General features: G+C 37.0%; 4 protein-coding genes and 1 long non-coding RNA gene across 12 annotated transcripts; 4 read left to right on the top strand and 1 right to left on the bottom strand.

Moving 5' to 3' along the window:
* The first annotated feature begins 86 nt into the window (after nt 1–86).
* LOC140768017 (uncharacterized) lies at nt 87–5,256 on the top strand. 7 transcript variants are annotated; one of them, XR_012105669.1, is made up of 11 exons: nt 87–467; nt 904–1,086; nt 1,207–1,326; nt 1,731–1,785; nt 1,865–2,007; nt 3,248–3,343; nt 3,464–3,555; nt 3,654–3,704; nt 4,106–4,212; nt 4,308–4,420; nt 4,504–5,256. It is a non-coding gene; the product is annotated as an uncharacterized lncRNA (long non-coding RNA). The 7 variants fall into 7 exon arrangements; XR_012105664.1 differs by having other exon boundaries at nt 896–1,086; nt 1,870–2,007; XR_012105665.1 differs by having other exon boundaries at nt 896–1,086; nt 3,242–3,343.
* Nucleotides 5,257–7,995: 2,739 nt separating this feature from the next.
* Nucleotides 7,996–8,340, top strand: LOC140769284 (uncharacterized). Its single transcript, XM_073109949.1, has one exon. It carries the CDS (start codon nt 7,996–7,998, stop codon nt 8,338–8,340), a length of 345 nt encoding a protein of 114 aa, XP_072966050.1.
* A 1,111-nt stretch (nt 8,341–9,451) lies between these two features.
* On the top strand, nt 9,452–12,617 carry LOC140768464 (nuclear pore complex protein NUP35). Of its 2 annotated transcripts, XR_012105764.1 has the most exons (4): nt 9,452–10,094; nt 10,444–10,555; nt 11,136–11,707; nt 12,599–12,617. XR_012105764.1 is itself a non-coding variant. In XM_073108743.1 (3 exons), the coding sequence occupies exons 1-3, from the start codon at nt 9,502–9,504 to the stop codon at nt 11,475–11,477; spliced, it is 1,047 nt and encodes a 348-aa protein (XP_072964844.1). In that variant the 5' UTR covers nt 9,452–9,501; the 3' UTR covers nt 11,478–11,738. The 2 variants fall into 2 exon arrangements, 1 of the variants encoding a protein (XP_072964844.1); XM_073108743.1 differs by lacking the exon at nt 12,599–12,617 and having other exon boundaries at nt 11,136–11,738.
* LOC140769283 (early nodulin-like protein 7) lies at nt 12,322–12,969 on the top strand. The gene is made up of 2 exons (XM_073109948.1): nt 12,322–12,505; nt 12,599–12,969. Exons 1-2 carry the CDS (start codon nt 12,322–12,324, stop codon nt 12,967–12,969), a joined length of 555 nt encoding a protein of 184 aa, XP_072966049.1.
* Nucleotides 12,970–22,875: 9,906 nt separating this feature from the next.
* LOC140768743 (ethylene-responsive transcription factor TINY-like) lies at nt 22,876–24,082 on the bottom strand. The gene has a single exon (XM_073109134.1). The coding sequence runs from the start codon at nt 23,771–23,773 to the stop codon at nt 23,132–23,134; it is 642 nt and encodes a 213-aa protein (XP_072965235.1). The 5' UTR covers nt 23,774–24,082; the 3' UTR covers nt 22,876–23,131.
* Between the last annotated feature and the right edge of the window lie 2,171 nt (nt 24,083–26,253).

Raw genomic sequence — 26,253 nt, 5'->3', positions numbered from 1 at the left:
TCCAATCCGGAACCAATTCGGTTCGAACTGGGTTTACCCTCTTCCGTCCCGGCCCGAGACCCGAGAAGGCAGCCCGACCCGTCGACCTGGAACCCTCCCGTTCTCCCTCTCCCTACTAGTCTGGTAGTCTTCCTCTCCTCACTCCTCCCCCCGTCACCCTCTTCCTCCTCCGCTGTTGCCGCTGCCTGCGCCGCCGCGGCCACCTCGTATACCTCAATTACGGTCGGGGTCTCGTGGTGGCCTCGGCCTCCAAGAATGCTAGTGTAGGTTCCTCCCGCTCCGAGCTGTACTCTTTCCTACAATCACCATTCCCTATTGCTCCCCAATCCACAACCTTCCTTCTCTGCCGGTGGTTGGAGGACGTTGGGGTTCTCCACAAGAGAAAGGACAAGATATCGATGCTGTCAGACTCTCCTTTGCCGGTTATTCGTTCGTCGGTCCTAGAAGAGCGAACCCTCTATTGAGATGTAAGGCGTTTTAATCTCTTGTGGCGTTGCGTCAAACTGTTGCCGCGTAGTTACTATTTGATTTGATTTATTACTGGTTTATATGGCCGAGTGGTATCTTTTGCCATACATAGAAATATTTCGCCACTCAGTAATTTTTGGATTTCGAAATGCTTATTAATTCAGTGTCATTCTCATCAGAGGAAGATAATTTACAACTCGTTTCTTGATTCATGGAGCTTCTACTTAAAGATGATTATATGCTCAAAATAGGATTAAGTTTTTAACTGCTTTGGATGTTTGAACTCGTTAAATATTATTTTATTGGATGAACATGCTGTATGTCATATGAAACATCTATATAATAATACTAAATGTATCTGCTTTGCTTATTTTATTTTTCCTGGTATATTTTCATCTTTTAGACAGCATGGTTTACCTATCCATAGGGTGTCAGATACAATTGTTGGGGTTCTTGGAGGAGGCCAATTAGGTCGAATGCTGCGCCGGGCAGCAAGTAAGATGGCTATCAAAGTAGTGAGTTTGGACCCGCTTGACAACTGCCAGCAAGCTCTTTTTCTCATCAGCATGTCATTGGGAGTTCTGATGTTGGTGAGACTGTCCGAGAATTTGCGAAAAGGTTGTCTCTCAATGAAATTAATTCTATCTTGGTTAATCTAGACACAGTCCATGTTCTTTTGTTTATTTCATTTTGCTTTTTCTGTGCATTGGATGAACACAATTTTTTTCTGTTATCCAGGTGTGGAGTATTGACCGTCGAAATTGAACATGTTGATGCTGTTACCCTTGAGAAGCTTGAGCAAGAAGGGGTTGATCACTTGATTGTCAACCTAAAGCTTCTACAATAAGGATAATCCAAGTAAGTATTGGTGTCTCTTGGTTAACAGTGCTTTACCTTTTAAGTAGAACAACAACTTTTTTATAAATTTGTACAATTAGGAAACGTGGTTTTCTGTAAAACTTTACTGGTCGAGGCCTGGTAAATAAACGAGAATGAAAAGGTAAAACGGGTGCCTATCTAAAAAGATAGCTAGTTGTGATATTACTTATTAGAAGACGTATTATATCTCGAGCATATTAAGAACTTTTTTCACAATCAGTTCTATTGGGAATTAAAGAAAGTAACTGATATATTATTCACAGTATGATGGAAATCACATAGAACTCTAAGGATTTGTTTAGACTTTTAGTTATTTGCTATATTGCTTCTATGAAGCTTTAGGTAGTGAAGTTAAGCTTCATGTGTTTTATTTATAATTGCAGGATAAATATAAGCAGAAAGTTCATTTTTCTCAATCCATTTCCTGATTCTATGCAGGTGACAATTTATTCTTAATTGTGTAATATCACAATATATTAAGATTACTAAATCATGATGTTATCTGTGTTCTTGTCAGGGCAGATAGATGACTTAACTAGTGTTGAGAAGGCTGGGAACTTGTTTGGTTATCCTTTAATGATAAAGAGCAAGAGGTTAGCCTATGATGGACGAGGGAACGCTGTTGGTTATAACAAAGAGAGCTTCCTGCTGTTGTTGCTTGTACGATTATTATCTATTAGCTTTAGATGTTTATTCGTGTTCTTACTGTTCTTGGAGGATAGACTTCTTGCATCTACACTGGTTTGAATCAATGGACTGAGAAGTCTTTGCTTAAAAATCTATTCAAAGTTTTTTGTTTGAATACTAGATCTTTTAACTGGACATTTTTAATAGTTTATCACACCGGTGATTATAGATCAGATTCAATCTCTTTCGTAGACTTGGTTAGACTCTGAGAACACCAAAACAAGGGGAAACTGAATGCCCTAAGATATGTTTTTGTTGGTATTTTGTTCATTTTTCATACTCGTACTCATTTGGTGGAACTTGTTTCACTTTTTTTGTTGTTCTTACTTTGCAATTTTTTTTTACATCTTTTAGGTTGTACATGATTCAATTTACTTCAAATCTGTCAGCATTTTGCTATATTGCAATTTTGTCTGAGTGACATTTAGGGGGCTAACAAATTGACTAAACTTCTTTCTTACCCTTTTTGATCCATTGTTCTGTATCTGTCCCCTAAGAAAACAAATTTTGCTTCAACCTTACTTGTAAATTTTTTGTTATACATATCTTTGATCCTGGTATAGTTTTCTTCACTAGTTACCTTTTATTATACTATCTATTTTAGATATATGCTTCATTGGAACAAGATATCAATTATTGTTTACCACTTAAATTTTTTAAACTGAAATATATATGCCACTATCAACTTAGGAGATGTTATATGGGCATGCAGAAAATGAGAAAGCAGAAGCTTTTTCTCTTATTCTCACATAAGATGGGTTTTTCATACTTGTAGTCATTATTAATCTTTCTTTGAGATAAATTCATGCTCTATATTATATTCCTCATTAATTCTCTGATTTCAAGGGGAATTTCTGTTCTTAATTTAATGTGCTGCTCTTTTGTGTAGTTTTTCTAAGATATTAGTATTATACTTGGTGTACAGACGAGTGCTTGAATTATCATTTGATTTGTAAAAAGATGGTGTGAGAACTCATGAGGCTCCTGCAAATGCTGTGTCTAAAAGTGAATTGTTGTAAATCACTGATCTTTTATAACTCTTTTTGGGTGGTTCTTCACTGTCCACCTTGATGTTGGATAGGCATAGAAAAAGATATCTATCTCCAAGTTATATTTCATTCTGTTTAACTATATCTAGTCAGTCATCTTTATTTTAGAAAAGAATGTTTTGTGGTTTGGTTTGGATAAACTGATATGCAATTCTTAGCTGCAGTTAGTCCCATGTTGCTATAATAATGGGCTCTGATTTGATCTTCCAACAATGAAAGATGCTGCAGAGGTTTTGAAAACGTTTGACATCTCCTTTGAGGTTTGCTCTCCTAGAAATTATTTGGCTATTGCTGACTATGTCCATATGTAACGGAAAAACTGTGTTCCTTCATCAGAGCACCTGACTGAATATTATTGTATTGTATGTTGAATTTTGCAGCTGACAATTGTTTCAGCACATCAGACAGGATTTATTCTTCTGCATTGTCTGCAAAGAAAAGAGGTATTCAGGTCATAATTGCTGGTTACCAGGTTAGTTACATTGGTGAAAAACAACATCTTTATGATCATTGTAATGCTTTCACTTAAGTTTGATATAAGGCTTATAAAAATGCTTTGATGCATCCCAGGAATGGTAGCTTTCACTGAATGGAGTTGACTCGCTATTATCCATTGTGCAAGTATGTAATGGAATTCCTTTTATCCTTAAGAAAATGTTAAAACTTAAATTACGTAAGATTATTTGGTAATGTTCTTCTATTCCTATGATCCTATCTAATCTCTTTTTAGTAGGATTTAAGTGTTTCATCCTATCATGTGAAATTTGACTGAAGCCTCAATCTTATCATCAGAATTGAAGATCCATAATGATGAATGCTGATCTGCCCTGTAAAAAATGTGTAATGTTCAGTGTGAGAAATATTAGAAAGATGATTTATTAGGTTACCCAACCTCAACCCATGACCTAAATGAATGATTCTATCAGAATAGTTCATAGGTGTGATACTATTAAATTGATTTTTTTTCCTCACATATAACATAGAGCTATAAGATAGACTAATTTTATGTGTAAACTATATAGATGCCAAAAGGTATTCCAGTTGCAACAGTTGCCATAGGGAATGCAGCAAATGCAGCTCTGGTATCAGTTAGGATGCTGGCTTTTGTAGACCCTGACCTATGGGATAGGTGGATTATTATTTCCTTCTTTCTTTCTGTTTAGAATTAATTTGATCATCATGTGCTGTCTTTTTGAACTATGTTTTACTTGGTGTTTCTCATAGGCTAATTAAATATCAGCAAGACTTGAAGGATGTTGTGCTTATAAAAGGAGAAAAGCTCAAGGGCATAGGTTGGGAGGTTTATATGAATTCTTGATCCTCATGTGCTCATTTTGGTAAAAGCTCCCTCATTTCGTAAATAATTCTGGCTTCTATCTCTGTATGTTATGTTAAAATTTTACTTGTCTATCTTTTGCAGGGGAGCTTTAACTTTATTAAGTAATAGAATTTCGGAAGAAAGCGAAACCAGCCAAGTCCAGAATGAAGAACTAGAGATCCCCAGGGAGGAATGAATCGTGCATATTTTCCCTTAGAGGGAGCTCTGAATTTGATCTATCCTGGTACATGGAAGGAAGTGCCTTTGCATCTGACTGGTTCAACAATTGTTTTCAGCAAATTCTTCCCTTCTTTTTGTCAATGATACAAGTCGCTGCGAATGTAGGATAGAGGCTCACGACCTCTTGATAGTTTGTGCAATCTTGAGGTTATGAAACATATATGGAACCCAGTAACTGTAAAATCTTATCAACAGCAGCAACTGTTGCCGTGAAATTTGATATCCAGTTGGCTTGAGAAGCATGGTTAAGCAACACTGTAATTTGCCGTTATCTGCTGGGTATCCATCGTAGACATCACCCCCTGCCAAAGAGTTTAAGAGCAAATTAGGAACTGTTCTGATCTTTTCCACAGGTGATTTGATGCTGATATCTTCTATACAAATACGATTCACTTGTTACGTGTAAATTTCTTGTCTGCTGGTTAGTTCTTGAGACGTATTGAAACCAGCTTTGTTGCTATTATCTCGCTCGTTTCTGTCGTTGCTTGTAAGCAAAAATCTTCTCCCCCTGTTATTGCAACTTTAGGTTGGTTAGTGGAAGATATTGATTGTTGCCTTTTTAACTTTTTGGGGGGCCATTGTCGAATCTTTGGTGTGCGATCAATATTACTGCACCTCTCTCTGTCTCTCTCTCTCTCCAAAATATCTTGGTCTTAATTAGTCGCACTTACGAAGATAACCTTCTGATTGGTTTCGGAATTTTGACAGCTCTCCTTTTAATTACGAATACACAAATAATATGGGCTTTTTTCTGAACGTTTTAACTCTTACAAATGCTCGCATGAACACACGCTAACGCTAACAACTCTTACTCCCTCTCTTTTCACTGTTTAAGTGTTTTCATTAAATAATAGAAAATAGTTTTATTTTTTTTCGTATATACCATTATAAAATACCTTATTTAAGTTGACATTTGTAATATATCCCTCAAAACTTATGTTTTTTTATACAGAAATACTCTCAATTACTTTTCAATAAAATAAGGTTAACTCTTGAGCTAAGATAAATATATGAAAACTAGAATAAAGACGTTTTTATCTTTTTGTATGTAAATTATTTAAATTTCAACAAATAATTAACTTCAAGGGATGTCTATATTCGCCCCCATAACGAATATGAATTAGTGTGTTGTATCTATCTAAGTTTTGTTTGTATAGAACTATCTCAAACTTTTGTGATCTTTTCATCCCAGGAAAATAGAAAAAGTTAGTAATTCCCTTTTCTTATTGGGCTTATAGGAATGCACTTTAAAAATGGGAATGAGGCACATTTCCTTTTACATTTCCATGTTGTTCTATTAATCACACAGCTCCTAAAGTTTCCTGGATATAATGGCAGACCCACTCGAAGTGTGGAAAGCATCTATTATATCAGGTAAGGCCAACTGTTCTGGGAAAAGCTGATGATCTGTATACATGCAAACTAATATCAAACTATAAAGGAGTACACAAGCAAATAACTGAGTGTACCTAACCCTAGAAAATACTCTCTTTTCACAACCAAATAATTAATGTAATATTCAATCTGCAACTCCATGAAAGAGCTCACGAGATTGGTTAAATTTAGGCTTCAGCTTTGAAAGGAGAAAGTTTGTAGGCCAGGAGGCATGCATGTTGGCTCCCTATACGAGGATGGTCCCTCCCTCCCTCCCTCCCTCCCTCTCTCCCTCCCTCCCTCCCTCTCTCCCTCCTCTCCTTAATTGCTCTATCCACACGGATCTCTTGTGCTTTTACTCATCTTTCTTTGTTATATTTGCCTCCTCCTTTTGGTTAAGTAGTTTAAACTTGAGGTCTCTGACAAACATATATCTACACTCATCGTCTATGTATAGTTGTATACCCACCACTAGTCTTTTTCAATATCTTTTTATGCCCCTCCATTTCTTTCTCTTAGTTTGCATGATATGTGAATAAGATTGCTCGTGCTAGTGGTCACGATTGCAGCTTGGTGAGGTTAGAACAATTGGTGATCATCTCAGCTCACATCTCTCCCTTTCCTAACCGCTACTTTTTTTTTTGGGTTTTGAAACAAAGGAGAAAGTTATATGCTCATGGCCCTATCAGTGATCATGCGAATTGATCTACTTTTACTATTTACCTTTTTTACGTACGATAGTGCTACTCAGTTATTAACCATTCATGCATTAGACGAGGCTGGTCACGTTATATACTTTGCTCATATTTTCTCGAGAAAAATTAAGAAGCAAACTTATGATTGCTGAAACTTCTGTAGCTATACTTAGTTTCATGCATGATGTTAACTGACAAAATTCTAGGTTGCTAAAAGCTTCATTAATTACAAATCGAAGCTCGAATAACACATATCAGATTGGATTTAATCAGTATTGCACGCTTTCGACAATATTGCAACTTGTTTTCAGCTTTTATTATTGAATATTCTATCCACAGGGTTAAGATATCTGATAGTTATCCAGGCATCAATTTGATAGCCATGCGAGTTGCTGAAGCAATTTAATTGCAACTCATAACATTGATGGCCATGCATGAAATTCCACTCTGTCACAAGTAAATCATATACATCAGTGATCAAGGTGGTCCATCTAATGTATATTAATTTTCTCTACTAGATCATGCATGTTTTAGAGCTCATAGGCTAGCTTGTTGATGCACATCCAAGGCGGCTAATCGTGATACGTAGCTCGTGATAGATCACAAGCCGCAATCTTGAGAAGACTAGAAATTCCATACCTTTTGCCACTTGAAGTATATCTAAAAAGGAAAAAAGAAGTAAAAGAAAAGGATCCATTGAATTAGTCAAAATCCTGCGATTCGAGTGCAGAGAATCTTGTTCACCAGATACATCCCAACTGATGAAGGTTACAACTTATCTTACTTTTGTTTGTAGCACTCTCAACTCACGATCTCTATGGTTCTTTCCTGCATCTAAACTTTTGGGACCGCAGTTTAAAGCGACAGTCACCATCTATAAAAGGGTGGGCGTGCCATTGCAAAGGTTTACAGAAGAGTTATAGAAGAGTGAGAGAGATAGAGAGAGAGATAAAAGTGTTCTTGAAAGAGAGAAACCATGCAATTCGAACCAGTCACACAAGAAAACAACTCATGCTTACTTCCACCAAAGGTAAAGTAATTACACCACCATGGTAACATTCTCATTGCTCCTAAAACCAACATCATCATGCATGTACTAATCTTAACTAAATTCTTTTTTTTCTTTCTTTCTTAATTCCTCGACTTCGCCAAACAGAAGAAGTATCAAGCGCTTCGTAGGGTTTACTCCGACGTCGTCCCGACCGGGGCAGACAATTTCATCGAGGATCTCCGGCCAGCCACCATATCTAATGAAGTAGAGCTGGTCAAGTGTGAGTGCTGCGGCATGTCTGAAGAATGCACTCGCAGCTACATCGACATGATCACGACGTTCTTCTGCGGCAAGTGGGTCTGCGGGCTTTGCTCGGAGGCGGTGAAGGAGCACACGAGGCACGACACGGCGATAACCATGGAAGGAGCTCTGGAGTCACACACGGCTCTCTGCAAGAACTTTAACAAGACAACAAGAGTAAACCCTACTCTTTCCTTGGCTGGTGCAATGAGGGATATTGCAAGGAAGAGCTCACAGAGAAGGAGCTCCGACGACTTTCGCGATCGGTCGAAGGTGGAAAGGACTATGAGCTGCGGTCCGAGGTCGGATGCAAATATTAGAAGGTCATCCTTCCAGTGAATCTGAATCATATCCATAGTGCATGTAGTGAAGAAAGATATAGTTGTCTGAGAATAGCATTCTCTCAAATCATTGTAGGATTGGTAGTTCATGTATAATAGTTGCCTTTGCCTCAATAAAGAAGGGGTAGTTGTCAGTTCATGTCTACAGTGGTCGTTTTGGGAAAATATCGATTAAAATGTATGATATATATTGTTGCTGTGATGTCCAACAACTTAGACTGTTGCTCTGTTAGATTAATGGGTTATCTAACATGATAATATAAGATGACGTGTTAAAAACATTGTTATCTAACTGTTTAAAAGCTTTTGTATCGACTTATTATTCAAATATATGCTCAAATAATTATGTTACATTTAATGTGTTAATAACTTAATCAGAATAATTATATAGGCTAGTCGACAACTTATAATAATGATTCATGAGTAGGAGGGTAAAGAGCCGAGTCTCAGGCTTGACTTAAAACTTAATCTCAAAATTTATTTTTGACTTAAATTTCAACTGAGCTCAAGTTAAGGCCAGTTACACCAAGCTCATGGAATTACTAATAAATTTGATGCTTTTGATAACACAACAACAATAACAACAACAACAACAACAACAATAATAACAACCTTCCTTCTGATCAGTAGAAGGTGGTATTGGTGTAGTTCATCCAGAGCAAGCAGTAAAATTCTCTATGACTTTCTTGAGATGAGATAAGTCCCAGGCATCTAATGTGATAGGATATGGGTAGAGAAATGAAGGTGAGTTTGCAAATACATTTAATGTAGTGGGTCTATTTAAAGATATACATATAAGGCCGTGGGTGTGGATAGGGATTAGGTATAGAGATCATAAACCTTTAGATCAAAATCCAACTGTGTAATATATATTCCAAGCTTTTTGAGTCGAGCTTGATTGGCAACTTAAAATTAATTTTAAGTCTTATTTTTCTAATTTAAGCTCGGCCCAAATTGATCGTTTATTTTGATAGCCAGCCCTAGTTACGAGCAACCTTTGAATGGGCCGGGCCATTTACTAAATTGCCCACCCAGCCCAAAAGCCCATCAATTTGTACTCAAGATTTTAAATTTGTTTTTTCTAGGGCTTCACCGTAAATTACCCGGTGAAGAATTCGAACGCATTCACTTTCTTTGAATCCGAAGAAGGGTGAAGAAGATGAGCACCACCGCCACCGTAGAGCGAACCCCGAACCCTAAACATCCCTCCTTCTTCCTCCGCGACCTCGCCTCCCCTACCCCTTCCCGCCGCTTCGCCACCCCAAGCCAAGCCGCCGCCGTGTCCGCCCTCCGCCGCGAGAACTTCGCCGCAGCCGCAGCCTCCTCCACCTTGCCTCCTCCGCCCCCCGTCCTCTCCCTCGACGACCGCCACGAATTCTCCCCAGATCCCCTCCTCGACCTCCCGGCCGCATCGCCGGAGTCTTTCCGAAACCCTAGGCCTTCTCCTCCTCCACCCGCCAAGAGCTACCTCTTCTCTTCACCGTCTCCTATCAAAACTAGGTCCAATTTGGGTGCATCGGGCGGAAATGGAACACTTCAGCAGCAGAGCCCTGGGAGTGGGAGTTGGTGGTCGCCGGGGAAGAGCGGTGGTGGAGGTGAGGAGAAAGGGAGAGGTTCGCCGGTGGACGGGGTGATGCAGCCGGGGGCGCTGATCACGTTGCCTCCGCCGAGGGAGGTGGCGAGGCCTGAGATGAGGAGGGATTGCTTGCCCGTAGGAGAGATCGACGAGGAAGAGTGGGTTACTGTTTACGGGTATGATTTCGATCAAATTCCTTGCTTATATTGCTCTTCTTGCTACAAATTTTGCTATTGTAAGATGCTATGATTCTTTTCCTACGTTCGAACAATGTGTTCATGCAGCATAATTATGGTTTGCTCTAGCTATTAGTTCTTCGTGAGATCATTATGATACCTGTGGATGTGAATTTTCTATTTATTGATATGTTTGATTGGTTCTAAATGATATTATACGGTGTTAGGCAATATGGATATCTCCTATTTGGATAAATATAGCCTAGGAAGTACTTCGTTAGATAACAATGATATTGGATGTAATTTTCACTAATGCAATGGTGATCTCCCTTTTTGTTTTCCTATCTAGATTTTCTGCTGGTGATATCAACTTGGTTCTTAGAGAGTTTGAGAAATGTGGAGTCATATTGAAGCACATCCCTGGCCCAAGGGATGCTAACTGGATTCATATTTTGTACCAGGTACCATTTTCATCCTTTATTTATATAGGATGTTTAATTCTATTATACCATTAGGCCGTGTTGTGCAACTAAGAGAGCCCTAAGTGAACTCATGTGATTTCTCTGATGGTTTTGTTGACAAGGTAAGTGTCGACAAACATGAGTAACATTTTAAAGATAAGAGGTAGTTGCAAAAGAAGAAATAAATTGACTCTTGTTTTTACTCTGTAATTAGTTAACTTTATGAATTTTGTCTACTCGGATATTCAGATCCATCAAAATTGCATGCACTGCAGAACTTCCTACTAGAGGCACAAAGAGTCGTGAACATATAAAGTGATCAGGCTGGATATGTAGATGCATACAATCATCTGATACCCCAAGATAGGTTAGCCATAAGAACAATCTGTATAATTCAATTGTAGCTTCTACAGTGCTGAAATTTGGGACTTGTATGCCAGCAAATTTACTGATGCCCTAGCAAAAATCTGTTCAAATATTCTCATTACCAGATTGTTCTGGGTCTAGCTCAGGCATAAGAATCTTCTGTTAAATTCTCTATGATGTTACTTATTTGTTTTCTGTTTGTTTTATTGTTTAGAGCCGATATGATGCCCAGAAAGCCCTTGCAAAGCATGGTCAGCAGTTAAATAGTGTTCTCATTATTGGGGTGAAGCCTGTGGATCCTTGGCAGCGCCAATATTTGGATGAGAGCCTCAATAACAACTACAATGGGGGCTTTATAGCTCCCTTGTCCTCGCAGCCTGCAGTAGGGAGCAGATCTCCAGCTTGGAGCACGCAGAGACCATCTCCTCACCCTTATCTATTGCAAAATAGTGTTACAAACACCGATAAGAGTGGCCAGAGCTGTTCCTCCGGAGCCATTGCTTCTCCTACAAAATCGGTCCTCTCCAAAGTTATGGACTTGATGTTTGGCATATGATTCTGGAATGCTTCCTTTCTCATTCTCTTCTTTTGTAGGATAGGGCCTTCCACCTACAAGGAAAATCTGAGTTTTGCCTATGTTTTTCGTAGTTTGTAGCTGAATCTGGCCTCATATCATAAATAGTTGCTGCTGTTACTGAGATGTCAAATGTCTGTGCCTCTTGATGCCAATTCGAATCGGTTGTTGCTGCTGAAACTTGGTATTCATTTTGGGCAGTTTATGTGCAGGTAATACTGTAGGAAGAGAATTATTCCCCCATCATTTTGAAGTGTTTCTTCTTATGTTATAAATGGATATTTCTTCCCATTTTTTTCATATTCGTACGAGTTAATTGCATGATATTTTTCTATCTTGCCTATGTATCTGATGATTGAACTTGAGTCGTGGGCCATTTCATTTCCTTTTTCAAAAATTCTTGCACCTCTTCTTCAAAATTGTACATGAGTTCATAGTTGACTCATCCCATTAATCCGGTTCTAATATGATACCGATCAAATCATAAGTTGACATCAATAAGCAAATGTGCACGTATCACAATAAGAATAACAAACTTATCATTATAGATTTGTAATCTATACACTTATGCGAGGTTGTTATATAAACCATAGATGGAAAATATTCAATATCCGTAAGATCGCAAGTATTACAAACAAATACGTGCTGCCATAACCGATTTTATTAGAAGGCCACGACCACGTCCTCCACTTTTTAAGCTAACAACGAACTAATAACGGCTACTTCGCATCTCTCCGTCACAAGTATTCCTTAAAAAAGTAGAGCGTTAACCAGGGATAATTAAAGTTAAGCGGATCGAGGAGATTAAAACGAGAAGAAGAAAGAAATGGCTTCAACCTTGAAGTCTCTTATCATCTTCTTCACCACAACTTCGTCGATCATCTTCGCAGTGGCCGCGGGTCGATACAAAGTCGGCGACGCCGTCGGATGGCGTCTGCCTGACATGAACAACACTGAACTGTACGAAACTTGGGCCAGCAAGGTCACATTCCATGTTGGGGACTCGATTTGTGAGTGAATTATCACTCGTGTTATTAACTTCACGTGGCCTCTAGATCTTCCTCGTATTGCTTCATTAATATCACAATCTCTTCCTATTCCAGTGTTCACGTACCAGAATGACTCAGTTGTTAGAGTGGATAAAAGAGGCTACTACCATTGCAACGAGAGCGTTCATGGTACTACGTTCAAGGATGGAAACACCCTCGTTGTTCTTGATAGGCCTGGATTTTACTACTATGTTAGTGGCTACATCGATCACTGCAAGAAGGGCCAGAGGTTGATGATCGAGGTGATCGTGGACCGGCGAACTCCACCGGCGATATCTGCGCCGTCGCCGGCTCCTATGCCGAGTGAAGCAGCCTCGTGGACAGTATCATCTTTTCATATCTTGGTGTCTCTATGTTACCTCTTATTGATGATGGCTTTGTTGTACCCTAATTGTCTTAGTAACTTACTTTCTTATGTAACTTAATCGGAATTTGGTGTCTAGAGAAGGAGAATTAAAAGTTTATCATAAAGTTTTTATGCATGAAGATGATGAATAACAGGTAAACTTCTTATTTCCTTCGATTTTAAGGGACCTTTATTTGAGATTTTTTTTTAAATCATTTTTAGTACATAAAATCTAAAGTATAGATTAAAATGCATAAGTCTAAACTAAACCACGGTTACTATTAATAATTGAAAAAAAATTCAAGCCTACCACGTGTCCTCACCACATGATGCCGACAGTCTTTTTCGTCTTCTGCTCTCTGGTATTTGATTCCCGACAGCGACTTGAGGCGATCTCGATTAAATAAATACAGAAAATTATAAATGATATATACGTCTTTTTTTTTTATTATTTATTTAACTAGAGGGCTATTTGCATTAAAAAAAAATTAGATTTTAGTAATATAAAAATTAGGCCTTGTTCGCTTTTTTATACTAAATATATATATTTTTTAATGACCCAATTTTATTATTTTGAATACTTAAATTTCTTTAATGCAAATGTCCCTCATAAAAACCTATTTTGTTTTTGTTTTTGTTTTTGGTTGTAATATATATAGCCTCAAAAATGATTACAAACAGGTGCTTCAGTTTGTAACATAATGGAAAAAATAAAAGAAAAGAAATATAATCAAAAGAGATTACATTGGAGGAGATGTCCAGTCGAAGGGCACGAGTCAACTAAGGGGGATCAGAGAACAGGACACTTTACTATGAGCAAATAGAAGGGCTTTTAAGAGGCTCCCAGAAGCAGCTATATTAGAGCCTTGATTAATTCCCCCCCTTTTTCAAAGTCTTCATTTAGTTTTATAAGTAACTCGACATGATCTTCATGTTATATTATATCTACCCATCAAATGGAATGATATGGCTTAAATTTTTTTTTAGCAAGTAGAAGATTCTATTTATAAATAATAAAAAGATAGAGATTTTTATTTATGATGTGAATAAAATATAGATCGTTATTTACAGTTTGGTTCTTAAATAAAAGTTAAATGTACATTTGTCTGCTTAAATTTAAGCAGCATAGTAGAAAGTCTTAGTCGTTAGTCACATCTAAGTTACATTCTTATGCGATTCAAAAACATATCATACGATCATATGGATTGAAACCAACAACAAAGTTGGTTGTACGTAGGTTAATATGTACAGTAGTAAGTTTGGAGCTTTGCCATTTATCTTGAGATCAACCAAACTTGGTCTAATTAATGATCAGAAGATCCTGTAAATTAATCATGACGGTTACAAAAGGTGACCTATCGATGAATAGGACCAAATTACAGTAACAAACGAATCCTACCAAACGACCAAAGGTTATAACTTCAAATCAGATCTAAACTCAAATAAAGAATTTTGTACGGACATAGGATATGTATATGTATATGTATATATATATATATATATGATTAATTGTAGTATGTATCTGTTACTGATTTAATTTATTTGTGGCCCATTTCAATAGGACATTTTTCATGATTATGTTTTAGAGAATCTTTAATGATGAATAAAAATAAATAAATAGCACCTAATTATGCTTTGTTTAATTATAAAAATAATTAATGAGTGATCATATATACTGTAAAGAAAAAAAAAGGTTAAATACATTTTACTTCTTGTACTTATGCTCAAAATTATTTTATCTTATGTATTTTAAAAAGTTATAAATTAGTTTATGTACTTACGATTAAACTCAAACTATTAATTTTTCTATCAAAGTTAATAGAGCGTGCCCAAATGACCAAAATGCCCCCATCGTAATTTATTAAGCAAGATAGATGGGGTTTTTTTATCTAATTTTTTTAACCTCATATTTGTCTTGTTATTAGATGTGATATAACTATTAGACTTTATAAAAACTTGATTTAATAAAATTTACTATATAGTTGACACATTGTAGAAAATAAGTAAATAAGAGATGAAAACAAGTTAGATATTCTTTGAAGATAAAAAAAACATGCTTATACAAGAGGGGAATAACATTTTTATCTATTAAAAAAGTTAAAATTAGAGAGAATTCAGTCATTCTTTGAGCGCGCTTCATTAATTTAGATGGAAAAGCTAACGGTCTTACTTTAGTCATAAATATATGAATTGATTTGAGATTTTTTAAAACACACGAAGATAAGATAATTTTAAGTATAAATACAGAAGATAAAATATATTTAATCTTAAAAAAAGAAAAAAAGAAATACTGGTTACATCCCCTTGTTATAGTTTGTCTTGTTCCTTCTCTATTAACATCTCAACAAATGGGGAAGTCATTGTCATGCTTAGTCCATTAGTTCGAGCAAAATCTTGGAGATCTACCAATGTTTATTTGCAACCATTCTCTCTCTCTCTCTCTTGCAGTGTGGGCTCTACAATATTGTCGAAAAAGAATAAATCACTAATCAATTTGATTGCTTGTGATACGATGATGTAAGAGTGTTGGTGGGCTCCAATTATTATTATTTTTTTTCAAAAATAAAAATTAAAAAAAACTGTGGGTGGGCTCTACAGTCTTTTTGAAGAATCACCACCAACCAAGTTGATTGCTTCTTCATGGTGATATGACACTTTAGCTAGATGGTGATGACACAAAGATTGGCTGGAATTTCTTGCTTGGCTCCAATTTCTTTTTGGTGGAATGTGGTCTCTTCCTTGTTCTGCATTTTGGAAGAGAATCTCCTTAAGTCAACAGTTCCATCACTAAGATTATTGGACTACTTGATCTCATTATTGGTGCAAAGGAGGGGATTCTACAGGAGGAGCTAAGCTTAGGACATTGTTGCAAGAGTTTTATAGTTAGATTTGTATTTATTTATAATCATACAAGCACTTTATATTTAATTTTGAGACGAATTTGATAGTCTTTATGCAAAGTTAATTAATATACACAAGTGAAGATATATTTTGGGTATTAGTTAAGAGAGATTTTACTCGGTTTAGATAACTAGCTATTTGGTGGGCACAATTATTATTAATAGAGTATGAGAATGAGTGAGAATAGTGCCTTACTGGTCTAATAAAATGCTAGAGTAAAACTAGTTGATTTTGAATTTAAACTTTTGAAAAAGATTAGTTCAGTGGATGTGTCACCTATGATTGATCCGAAAAAAAAGAAAGTGTAATATTGACAAATAACAAATAATAACGACATGTAGTGATCTATTGGTATATATATATATATTGGCGCGCATAATCTTAAGTAATGTTATTCTTACAAACCCTCTGCAAATATTCTAGCATTGATTATTTACTTTGATGTGGTATTATTACGTTGGTTGATAGTTCATTTCTTTATTTCATAACAATATATCACTATCAGTAGAAATAATGATACAATATTATCTTATTTATATAATATTTATAAAGTGTATTTCTGTTTAGCATTACTATAGAATCTTAGTGTTACACGTGCGTACGAATACTATACAAGTGTCTGTACAATCATTAATGCACAATATCTCTAGCCACAAGTTATTTCCCATTGTATCTCTAGCTTACTGTTTCAAAACTCAATTAGTAAAATAACACCAGAGCAATTTTCAAGCGTTTTCTAACAGACTTTTTGCCAAAAGAGCTTTTTATCTCTCTCTAAGGGTTTTCTTCCTCTCAATCATCAACAAGATTTTTTCACTCCACTCTCGTTATCGAAAGGTTAATGGAAGACAGAAACCTTTGCCCTCAGTTCTCTCTCTCTCTTTTTTTTCATCTCCTAAAAGTCGAAGCTTTCTTCTCTTTTTATCTGCGTCCTCGTTGCCACCACTCCTCACCATCCAAAATCCTCTCGACGTTATTGTCTGTTGCTACCACCCTTCTCCATTTTCACATCGCACCCTCCTTCCTCATGCTCCTTTCCTTTCGCGTTGGTGCTCTCCTCTGAGCTCTTCTCCACACCCTCATTGGATCTAAGCTTGGTTATTGCTCCTATGCTGGATCCGAGCCTAGACTCAACCATCCTCCTCTTTACTGAATCTCTCCCACCTCTTTCTCTGCCTGATCTCTTGCTACTACTGACCTCACTCACTCACCGGTGCCCATGTGTTGCTGGGTGGGTAACCGGGGAGGGGCGGAGCCTTGTTTGAAGTAGCAGCTTGTGCTTTGTTGGCATGTGAGTGGCTCCGAGTTGTACTCTTTTATCTTGCTCTTTACTGATTTAGGGTGTTGCTGTTCTAGGTGGATGTTCTCCAATTTCTGTCTTTGTGGATTCCCAAGGCTAAGACCAACTAGACTATTGAATCTGCAAGCGAGACTTTTTTGCTCCTCGAAATTTATAGGTTAATTTTCATTTCAATTCTACATTGTGCACAACACAATGCTTTGATTTAGAATTATAGTGTTGTTTATTGATTTGTATTAAAGAACTGTCACTCTATCTTCTCTCTATTTTGTGTATCAAGTTGCATAAATATAACTTTTAGATGTTAATAAATTATCCTAGCTTATAAAGAACCGTCACTCATAAACTTAAACCTACTTTTACCCATCTTGGCGAGTTATAAACATTGATTTTATTTACAAACTACACTAGTATTTATACTATTGTATCTTCAAAATTGCTTCTAGAATAAATAGACGAACTAAAAAATAGTGCCTATATTATCGATGTAAATTTATTTATTTTTCAATGCTTTATATATATTAGAGATTTTTAGCACTCTTCTAGCTAGTTTTGGTTCATGCACCTAGGGACATATCCGAAGCGACCTCCTTCAATTTTTTAATTTTTTTTTGCATTCTATCATTAACAGGTTAATTATATAACATCAATTTAATATAGTATCAGATATCTCTCTCTCTCTCTCTCTCTCTCTCTCTCTATATATATATATATATATATATAACTATAAGTAGTTTTCAGAGGATTAATGGTTGCCTGGGGATGAGGCAACTCTAATTGTAGGCAGTGGAGGAGTTGAGAAGGTGCAATCGACCCCACATTTTTAATTAGGTTGGCAAATCCAAGCTGGCTTGCAGGACATGTCATGAGCTCAGGTGTGAGCATAACAAATCAGACTTCGGTTCATTGAACACGCTCATCCTGTCATATTAGATTCCAGATCAAAATGTAAGTGGAGGGGTTGCAATTGCTCCAGATATCTTCTTCCATGGCATGGCAGTCCTCTCTCTCTCTCTCTCTCTCTCTCTCTCTCTCTCTCTCTCTCTCTCTCTCCTCGATCCCGCTAAGGAGAAAATTAATGGGATTAGGTAGACACTGGCATCGGTGTGTTGTCAAAATTGTACGAACGAAGGACCACGGATGAAGGACAGTAGGAAAGCCAAGAAATAGTCCTCATTATTCCATCCTTCCATCACTTTGTTAATCACTTGTAAGACAAGAGAGACACATAAGCTTGCGGTTTTGTTTCTTGCTTCTTGTCTTTTGAAGTTTTTAGTTCAGCTAGTTTTTTTAACATTTTTTTTCTGAAAAATTTGAGAGCATTTGCAACATTTCTTCCAACTTTGTAGTTAGCAACTTATTGTAGGTTCTTGCAGTTCTTTTTCCTTGATAATTGGTCCGTATAAATATTCATTGCAACTCAAAATATTACATAATGATATGATAGTATTCAGTTCATTCCTTACGATATTTGTTCAGAGTAGAAGACCGGCAAGGTTATGAGTTATCGACTTATTTTTTCTACTCGAGCAGAGAATCTTGATAGAGGAGAATTGCTTGGATAACTTGATAATTTATGTATTATTGGGGATATCTACAACATGATGGAGTCTGAAACGGAGTTTGTAACGTAGACCACTTTAGTATAGTCACTGTAGATGGCGCCAGTATGCTCTTTAAGCTTTACTGTTTGTATTAATCAAGATAGATGCTCTTGAATCTATTGAGTTGGGAGTTTGGACTAACAATATCTATTGACGTCCACTCCTCCACTGTAGCCTCCTTTCTAAGATGTGTCTACCCAACATTTGTATTCGTTTCAGTCTACAACCTTGGGAATGCTTGGTATTATTTCAATTTTGCCATCCAAGAGGTTTGTGTTCCATTGCTTCGTGTTGAAACTACTGAGTTTGAGGAAAACCTTCCAGGGATCTTGAGTTCTTCTGTAAACACTACTTCATTTCTCGTCTTCCAAGCAAATCATACGATGTTAAAGGTATGTCTCAAAAACTATTTTGAAAGATTGGCGTTAAGATACATCACCCATTTGTCCAAGGAAGCTAGTAGTTGGTCCGGATGAATCCCTAATACGTCGGTGAACTAGACAACTCTCATGAACTAGCAAGGTGGTCGAGTGTTTCTTGATTGCACTATTTATCGATTTGTGGCATTCGTTTGTTAAGGATTGCTCAGACCAGAACCTTCACCCACTAGGCTCTTATAGTTAGGATCTTAATCTTCGATTAACAAATCGCCAGCCTAGATTAAAATAAAATAAGTAAAGTGATTCAGTAATATTCTAATTTTAGTGGCATAGCTATAATATTATAGTTGTTCATAATGTTATGCATATAATCTATTTAACTCACATAAATAACATTTTATTAGCTTAGTTAATGTTTTTTTTGTTATTCTCGCTTGCAAAGGTGATTCCAATAACTTTAGTATGCATTATCAGGGTAGAATATTTGTTCTCAACTATACCCGATAAAAGTAGCCATTTATGTTATAAAAAGAAAAGAGATTTTTATATAATAGTCATTGAATTTTTTTTAAAATATTATATCACTCTTCGTTGATGACTCATCAAATAAGCTTATATATATATATATCTAAGATTTACACTACATTATTCAAATATCATATTTTTTGATAAAAATATTATTCCGTTAGTTAAATCTGTTCAGATCCTATCAAATTTCTAAATCTAAACTTAAAACGAGGGATTTTAATTTATTTATATATATTTGTTAATTTTAATAATACTTTTTTAAGGAGTATTATATTAAAAACTATCCATAATAGCAATTCTGATAATTTTAAAAAAAATTGTACATAAAAACTTTATTGAAAATGGTTATCTAACTAACATATGTTACGCCTAAAATCTTTTTTTTCCCCTGATTTCAGACGAATAGTATAGTGCCACATACCAGTTGCAGTAAGTACATGCAACCGTGGCTGCAAAATACCATTTCGTCTTCAATAAATAATTAAATAAACAATTCTTTGAGCGCTCATGGTTTCGCTCGTACATTCTTAATACTAAATTAAAGTAGGTTTAACACTTAATTAACGTAATAGGAGGCCATTAGTGACTCAACCACAATTAAAAACTAGAATTCCTCCTCATCACATGCGTGGACCTGTGCTAACCGTTAGATTCATCCACTAGACTAATTAAATTTCATTACCGAACTTTTTATTGATGGTATATAATACTCACAGTATAAGTGTGGAAGAATAATTGTTACATAAATGCATCATCCTAATTATATAGTTAAATATATAATCACATGCTAATCATGTCTATAGTTCGATCTGCCTTAGATCTATTGTATCTCATCAAAATTAAAGAAATAAAAGTATGCTGACATGTGATACGTCTATTAGTGGAGGACTTTTTAAAGAAATTAGACTTAAGCTACGTAGGCTTAAACCAAGATGGATTGTATTAGAAGAAGGCAATTAATGTAAACATAATCTATACTTTGGTCCAGTATATATATATATATATTCAACTATATATACGTTTGACTCGCCAAGGAGACAATGCAAAGCTAAATGATTGACGTAACGATTTGAGTTAGGATTTTTACTCGATTTGAATATAATAATACTCCAAAAGGGAACCAAGTGCCTTCCACGTATGCATTAAGCATTAAAAATTGCAATGTGGTGCTAAATAAGGAAGTGGACAAGAACAAGTTAGTTGGGTGACGAATTAAAATAATAGTCTACATTTAATAACCGGTCAGGGAATATTTAAAGACTTAAATAATCCTCAATATTTAAGACATATGTCCTTCAAAATATATATACAAACAGGCCAACTCCATGCAATATTTGCCAAAATAAACACACCTTGTGTTTTATTTATCACCGGTTATGCCTTACTATGTGGATATTTTATTATTTAACAAATCTATTTTTATTTTTAGTGTCTTAAAAAATGTTTTGATTAGTTTTCTTAACTAATAGTTATTATATAGGTAAGTTCAATACACGGTTAGGTGCACAATGACATCCGTTCTTAAAAAGTAGTTAAGAGTCAAGCTTTAAAATTTAGTCAAGCTTGACTTTGAAAGTGAGTTGCATATCAGACCAGCTCGAGTCCATATATGACTAATATGGACATAAAAATTAAGATCTTTAACATTCATAATATTATTATATTAATTTTATATCTTCACGGTTGAATCAGACCTTACAAACTCGATAATGCTTATTTTTCTTTTGGATTTGTGTGAGTGGATGAGTTTCAAAGTCAATTTTTATTGGGTGGTTAACAGTATGGTCTTATACAAAGGATAGAGTGCATGAGCTAATTAGGACTTATACCTCAACATGCAAATGGTAGGGTGTATATATAAACTAAATCTCCTCCCTAATATCTTAATACGGGTGCTAATAATAATGGAAGGAGTAGTTAGCTATTGACAAGTGGCCGTCCGTTGTCATTATTAAAGACCACCTCATAATTTAGGTTGTCCACTTCTATCGTTCGAAGCCACCTCATTATTTAAGTTGGTCTCGGTTCTCTTTCTCGCCCACATATAAAATTAAATACAATACACAAGAAGGAGGAGGGCGAAAATGATAAATTTCACTGCCCTAAAATTAACCCGTCGTAAAATCTCCTCGCGAAAAGAGCGAGGCGGGTGAAGGGGCACGTGTTGCCGCGTTGCGTGGACAAGTGGCGAGGAGAAAAAAAGAGAGAACGAGCTTAGCTGTCACGGATGGGGCCGATGGGAGGGGGGGGGGGGGGGGTGCGAAATGACCGAACCGCCCACGAGCAATGCTCTTGTTATTTATTAATTTTATTTATTTGCGAAAAACGACCTACATTATATGTTAATTATTTCTGGGAAATTATTGTAGCAGTTTTTGCCTTTGAGTGGCATTGGCATTCATTGAACTGTGACCCATTTTTATTTTCTGCAACTAAAAGTTAGGGATGCTGTCTACCTTTTTAATGCAACTCGTGAATTACTATACATGGCATACTGCTGTACTAAAGGTTACTGTTGTCGAGTTGCACAACAAATCATGTACGTATAGTTCTTCCACAACGTTGGTATAAAGTTTGATGCATTTTGGGTCACCTATTCTACAGTAAGATATACTTATTTAACCGTGTACATCTCTCATTTTCTTTAAAGAAAGGTATAAAAATGTAGCGAGAGATTACTTAAGAAGACCTCATTGTAGATTGTGGAACATTGAGATTATTATATATTAAACCTCTCATATTCTTGAATAAAAGATTTTTATATATGGTCAAAAAATTATCTCTCATCTTCTCTATCGTCCACTAGTCAATCTTTACTAAACTTAATATGAATTTCGTTATTATTTTAAATTATAATTCAATATAATAAGTTTTAATTCGAGTCAAAAAGTATAATATAAAAAAAAAAAGAAGTAAAGTAGATTTCACTTAAACCGGCAACCAAGAAGAGAACAAGAGAATATGGAGGTGACCTCCATGAAGAATTGATGCCTTGTTACAGCTAGAGACATATATGAATTATTTATCTTGTCACGTGTGGAATTTTAATCACATCACATATATTGCCCTCTTTACGTGGTTAGCAGCAACTTCAACTTGCCCACAGATACATTGGCATGGACTATAGAGTCGTTAAAGTAAGTTTGGTTTTGTCTGCAATTTGCTAAGTGAAATGACCTTTTGCGAGAAATTATAAAAAAGGACAGATTTGCTGCAGACTGGAATTCACTTTAGTATTTTTGGGGCAAGAGGGGACCTTAGAACTTAGAAGCTAGAAAGGTAAATGACATTTTACACCAAACCATGAATCACATTTCTCCTTTTCTCCCATTCCTTTTTCCAAAAACACTGTACAGTTGATCAGGTAATTTAAACAGACTAGAAACCCAGATAAGCCCAAGTTATGAAATGGAAATGGGAGAAAAAAAAAATCAAATAAAACAAGTGAAAGGGTGCAAAATGAGAGAGAGAGAGAGAGAGAGAGAGAGAAAGAAAGGAAGAAAGAGAGAAGAAGAAACTCCTCGGCCCTTATGGAAAATAAGAATTATAGCCATTCGATAGACCTTCGAAGCAGGTCGGAGCGCATCCGTCCGACAGGGCCCACATCAGATCGGAGGGTTCGAAATCCCACAAATTCACCGAATCGTGGAAGACGAACTCGGCCCTCGAATCGGCCGAGTCCTCGAGCCGCGGCAGCTCGATGATCTCCGCAAGCTCGTCCAGAGCCCCCGCCGCAGCCGCGGAGGTGGAGGAGGGCTGGTTCGGCAGCTGCATGGCGGCGGCTTTGGCCGCTGCGGCCTGGACGTCACGAGGGGAGAGCGTGGCGGGGCGCGGCAACTCGGCGGCGAGCTCGGGGAAGTTGAGGACGGCGGCGGCGCCCTTGATGCTCATCGCCGCCACGTCATGCGCCCGCGCCGCCATTTCCGGGGTAGGGAAAGTACCGAGCCATATGCGCGACTTCTTCCTGGGCTCCCGGATCTCGGAGACCCACTTGCCCCAGTTCCTCATGCGGACGCCCCGGTACACCGGGTGCTTGCTGCAATCCCGCATGCGTTTCGTGCCGTCCTTTTTAGAGCTTTTCGTCGGCGTTTGAGGGGACGACGGAGAGGAAAGTGACGACGTCGAATTCTCACTGGTTTCGAGGTCGGACGAGTTTGCTGCGTCTCCCATTGCTGTCAAAATGTCAACTCTCTCTATGTGGATACGTCTTCACAGGATTGGGCTATAGGAGAAAGCAATCAAATTTAGGTCACTCATCGGCGTCAAAATGCAAATTTTTAATGTGGGTGATTGCTTAAAAGAAGGAAACAAAGAAGACGGTGGATGCTTTATAAAAAGATACCAAATTGGTCGAGTGGAGCGGGGAGGGGAAGAGAAGAAACAGAGAGGAGGAGCCAAATTGATTCCGGAAAAAGAGAATCACTCAGAGGAGAGGAGAGGAGAGGAGAGGAGAGGAGAGGAGAGGCAAGCAAACATGAGGATGGTAGAGGAGGCGATGGGGTTTTAGTAGAGGGGTGGGATATACCGGATGGGAAGCATGCACCATCAAAGCGACCCTCAACCCACCTGTCCTCTCATCATTTCCCAATGGGCCAATGACACCTCCCCAAGAACCGGGACCCACACAAAAATTACCAATTCCATTTTTAGTCATCTTTTCACTTCACTGCCCCCGGCCACGCCTCCTTCTTTAGCCCGCCATTGTCTATCGACCTAGGTCTTTGACATCACAGTGTAGGTAGGCCAGGGAGGATGGGAAGCTAGATTTCCCCAACCTTTTTTTATAAAGACGGTAGAGAGGGAGCACCTGGTCATTACAAGACAATAGCTAATCGGGCATTCATCTGACTCACTGTACTTTTCATGCTCCAAATTAAACCTCTTTTATTTTTTATTTTTTAAATATATATATTTCTTAACTTCGCGGTTGGAGGATTAATTAGTAGCCTAAGTTAATTAGCTAGCTCTCGGTCGTCGTTGGATCGATGGGGTTCCTTTCGCTACGACTACGAGGGCTCCACGGCTTTTAATGCTTGCAATATTTTTGTCTCGGATTAGTGCAACGAGACTGCTGGATCCAACTTTGTCTTGGTGGAGGGGACGCCAGTAGGCTTGTCATCATCCTCGACATCACCATCTTCCACATTGTCTTCTCATCTAAGCCAGCAACTCCACTTGTACGTACGAACTTCTGCTCGTTCGGATCTCAGTACGTATGAATACCATGGAGTACTTCATTTGAGAAAGACTCTTTTTAGATCCTTTTCCGTGATCCATCCATCCATCTAACCACACGCAATAATTAAATTAAGTAATAGGTGGTCACTGTGTGTCCAAATCGGTTCATCACTGTGTTCACAAGAAGCCCATGAGACGATTTAAGGCACGTGGTCAATCAAAGCGGTAGCCTCTTCTGCAACCAAGTGGTTATTTGTTTAACTACCGTCGAGTCTGTGGATGCCGTATATATCTTCTTCATGTATATATATATATATATTTCACGTATATTCTATCGATCTTCTCGTAAATCTAAAAAGCCCAGATAATATATTTTCACTACTACTTTTAAGTCCGACTAAGAAGGTTGGCGAAGAGGAGTAAGTAGTAGTTAGGTGTGGGGGGGGGGGGGGGGAGGACCATGGCTGGTGTTCAATTAAACACAAGAGAAACACTTAGTGATGGGCTACACGAGCCCAATAGATCCGGTTAAATATCTACCTCAGATTTTTTTTTGAATATTTGGACTGCCAAAACTGAGGAAATTTTACTATAGAAACAAAAATTATACTCTCTTTTAGGTTATCAATTTCTCCCATATTGGAGCCACATGGAATACTGCACAGTGTGGGCCTGCTGCAAGAAAAATCAAATTTACTTTTGTTGCAGTTGTACTCCATCTACTAATAAATTAAATAATATGCAAGGCAAGCAGAACGATACTGTAGAGTTTTATAAATGCAGAAGGCTAGATGATGTCATGAATAATGCTGTAAGTTGCTGCCATATATTGTTCATGTCTTCTACTTCATCCTCTCTTTGTCCATTTACATTTATCTTGCGTTTATTTGGACGTCAAAAGGCTAGACTATATTTTATGTTCATAGAATTTTACCAACTACTTCTATAATTTTCATTTCTACCTGTACAAATTTAGGTCAAAATATTTACACATATTTCTGGGCCATATTAATAATGCAGAGTTTAAAAAAAGAAAAATGTCAGTCTGCTTGCTGCCTGACATGTAGAGAGAGGTTATAAATAACATTATATATATATATATATAGTCTAATATTATTCGAGCTAGTTTTTTTAGTGTTATAGGTTTAAATAGTTTATTTCACATATACTATTATTTTTATACATTTTAAAAACATATTTATTAAAAAATAAATTTATATTTCGGTGGACTAGCTAGGAAAATAAGAGTGCTAATTGGGTTTATAGTCATAATTTATCTTTCGACCTTATTGCTAATAAGGTAGAGCCTTGCAAGTCTTATTAATTAATACGATAAACTATCCATACTTCGTCTGGTCTCATTAAATCTAGCAAGCCCTACGGCTTAGAGTCGGCAAAAATTAAGACTGACTGCTTGATTCCCATGCAGATTAGACTAAAGTCCTACTAATTTGATAGGGTACTTATTAAAT

Source organism: Typha angustifolia, chromosome 10 (assembly GCF_048772165.1).
Source record: "Typha angustifolia cultivar Huaian chromosome 10, ASM4877216v1, whole genome shotgun sequence".
Taxonomy (NCBI): Eukaryota; Viridiplantae; Streptophyta; class Magnoliopsida; order Poales; family Typhaceae; genus Typha; species Typha angustifolia.
Note: the sequence above shows the minus strand (reverse complement) of the source record. Positions and strands in the feature narration are given on the sequence as shown.